Below are 2358 nucleotides of genomic sequence, written 5' to 3' on the forward strand. Positions count from 1 at the left end.
CTGATAATCTACGCCTGTCGTAAAAATAATCCGACCAAATCCCAGCAAGATCAGCGGACTTATAGATTGAACAGCAACCTTCCAACTCCTGAAGAGACCAAACATCAGGTGGAGTAAAAAAATAAGCAGGGAAGCAACATCATCCTCATTATTTCCAAAATCTAATAGCAATTTAAGGGCAAAAGGATTCAAAGTTTCACACTCTACAGCTCAAAGGTCGACAATAGAATTCATGTGACGGAACTTAGTTTGCCATTAGATTCTCTCGAGATTGTGACCATATGTTCAGGAACCCTAAGGGTGAACTTGATTTGAGTTTGACCAAATTCTGACAATCTGATCTTGAGATATTTCTGTTTTTTCTGTTCTACCCCAACCCTCCATTATAGCAACTGTTTTCTTTCTTGTTAAATCGATTCTGAGATTTAAGCTACTGCTTATGTCATATGCTGTTGAATCGATTGACCACACTACAAACCCTAATTTCTAAATTCTGTTTGGCCTTGGAAATTACTGTTTTACCCCTACTTTGGTTACTGTTTGTTTCCTCACCAATATACTGATTTTCAACTCTGTTTTAATCACTATAACAGATCAGTGTGAACCGATAACCCTGTGTTTTGTTCTTCCATGCTAATTTATTACCTAAAAACCCTTCTCCTAGATCTGCTAGGATTGCCCCATATAGCCTGAATTATTCTTTGATTTAAAGATCTTGTCCATTGGCTACTGTTTTGAGTCTTTCAAATACAGTAGCACTCTCTTCTGGGGAGTCACTTCACTTAATTCTGTTGGAGACACAAGAAAAATCAAGTGAAAGACAAACAAGAACACTAGTCTTGGATCTGACAATACCAGAGAAGGCTCAGTCAGGAACCTAAAAGAACAAGGTGTTAAATGCTAGGGGAATGCCTGAAGGAGTAAGATTCTTTTTCTTTTTTTTTTTGGCAGAACTGAAGGAGTAAGATTCATGCATTAAAAAAAGGTGTCAAATGCTAGGGAAATAATAGACAAGGTTAGAACATTGATCACCCATAGACATAAATTCAAAAGAGGTAGCATGGCATGCAATGAATGTTAGCTGTAGCAGTGTTAAACCATGCTAACAATCAATTGATGAAAGAAGAAGAGAAGAAAAGAGGAGAACAATTGGGGAAAGGAGACTCACAGTTAGGTTTGAAATTACCGCCTAGGCTCCTACTGTAAGCCACTATATTATCATATAAAGTGAAAGACAAATACAAAGACTCAACTACCCCACATTAGTATCCAATAGGACAACTATACCCTTAGTTAAAAAAATAAACGACTAAGCCCCCAACTACACCTATCGATAGGTATATACAACACAAATAACTCAACACTCCCCCTCAAGTTGGAGCATATATATCACCCATGCCCAGCTTGAAACAACCACCAAGAAAAGCCGGATAAAACAAGGATTTAGTGAACATATCACCAAGCTAATTTCAGAAGTAACAAATAGAATTGATATCAGTATCTCATCACAGCATCTCATACAAAATGACTTTTTAGGGGTTTTTGTTCCAAAGTTACTGCCAGCCATTTTTCTCTCTAACTAAAGTGGAAATCAAGATTGGGAACATGGACTTTTACATTTATGGGCCAACTACAAACCTTGGATTCTTAGTGCGATACTCTCGATTTAGTGTTTATGCATAATACATGTTATATATAGTTTTTTTTAACTACTTTTTTATGCAAAAGTGTACAAAAAGTGTTTATTGTCCATCAATGTGCGTATCTTAGCATATCTCCGATACGATATGATACCCTCCAATACATATCATAATTTTGGCCGACCGATACCGATACTTTAATCCTTAAGTCCACCTCAGTGTATTTTGTCCGCTCATAAAAAACAAAGTTACTAGCAAGGTAGATGGCTACCTAATTGTCACAAAACATATTTATAGGCTTAGTAATGGGAAAACCAAGCTCAGCACTAACCCTCTACTCAGTCTCAGCACTAGACCTAGCCACAGTAGTTTGCTTTTTACATCTCCGTGTGACAAAGGTACCACCAACAAAAATGTGCACTACCCATCAGTCAAGGTTTAAAGTATCGGTATTGGTATCGGGTATTAGATTGAAAGGGCGATTCCTCATTGAAATGTTGAGCAATAGCATTCCCAAAAATAAAATGACTCACCTTGATGAAACTCTTCGTGCTTGTCTTGAAACCAGAGAATTTGCTAGCACAAACGATCCTACCCCTAGATCCATCTATCCAAAAACCAAAATTAGGAGAACAACTAATCAACAATAATATTTCATAATGGAAAGAAATGCATAGCTATTATGCGTATCTTATTTATCCCACCCCCACCCCCACCC

The 2358-nt window shown here is 37.3% G+C and overlaps 1 protein-coding gene across 1 annotated transcript in view; it reads right to left on the reverse strand.

Moving 5' to 3' along the window:
* Nucleotides 1-2358, reverse strand: part of LOC122082657 (uncharacterized protein At4g17910) — a gene marked incomplete at its 3' end in the record, with an annotated part of 5230 nt that continues 2872 nt past the window's right edge. The window contains 2 exon segments of the mRNA XM_042650356.1: nt 1-88; nt 2174-2247. Coding sequence (XP_042506290.1) covers nt 1-88; nt 2174-2247 — 162 coding nt within the window.

Source organism: Macadamia integrifolia, chromosome 6, assembly GCF_013358625.1.
Source record: "Macadamia integrifolia cultivar HAES 741 chromosome 6, SCU_Mint_v3, whole genome shotgun sequence".
Lineage (NCBI taxonomy): Eukaryota > Viridiplantae > Streptophyta > Magnoliopsida > Proteales > Proteaceae > Macadamia > Macadamia integrifolia.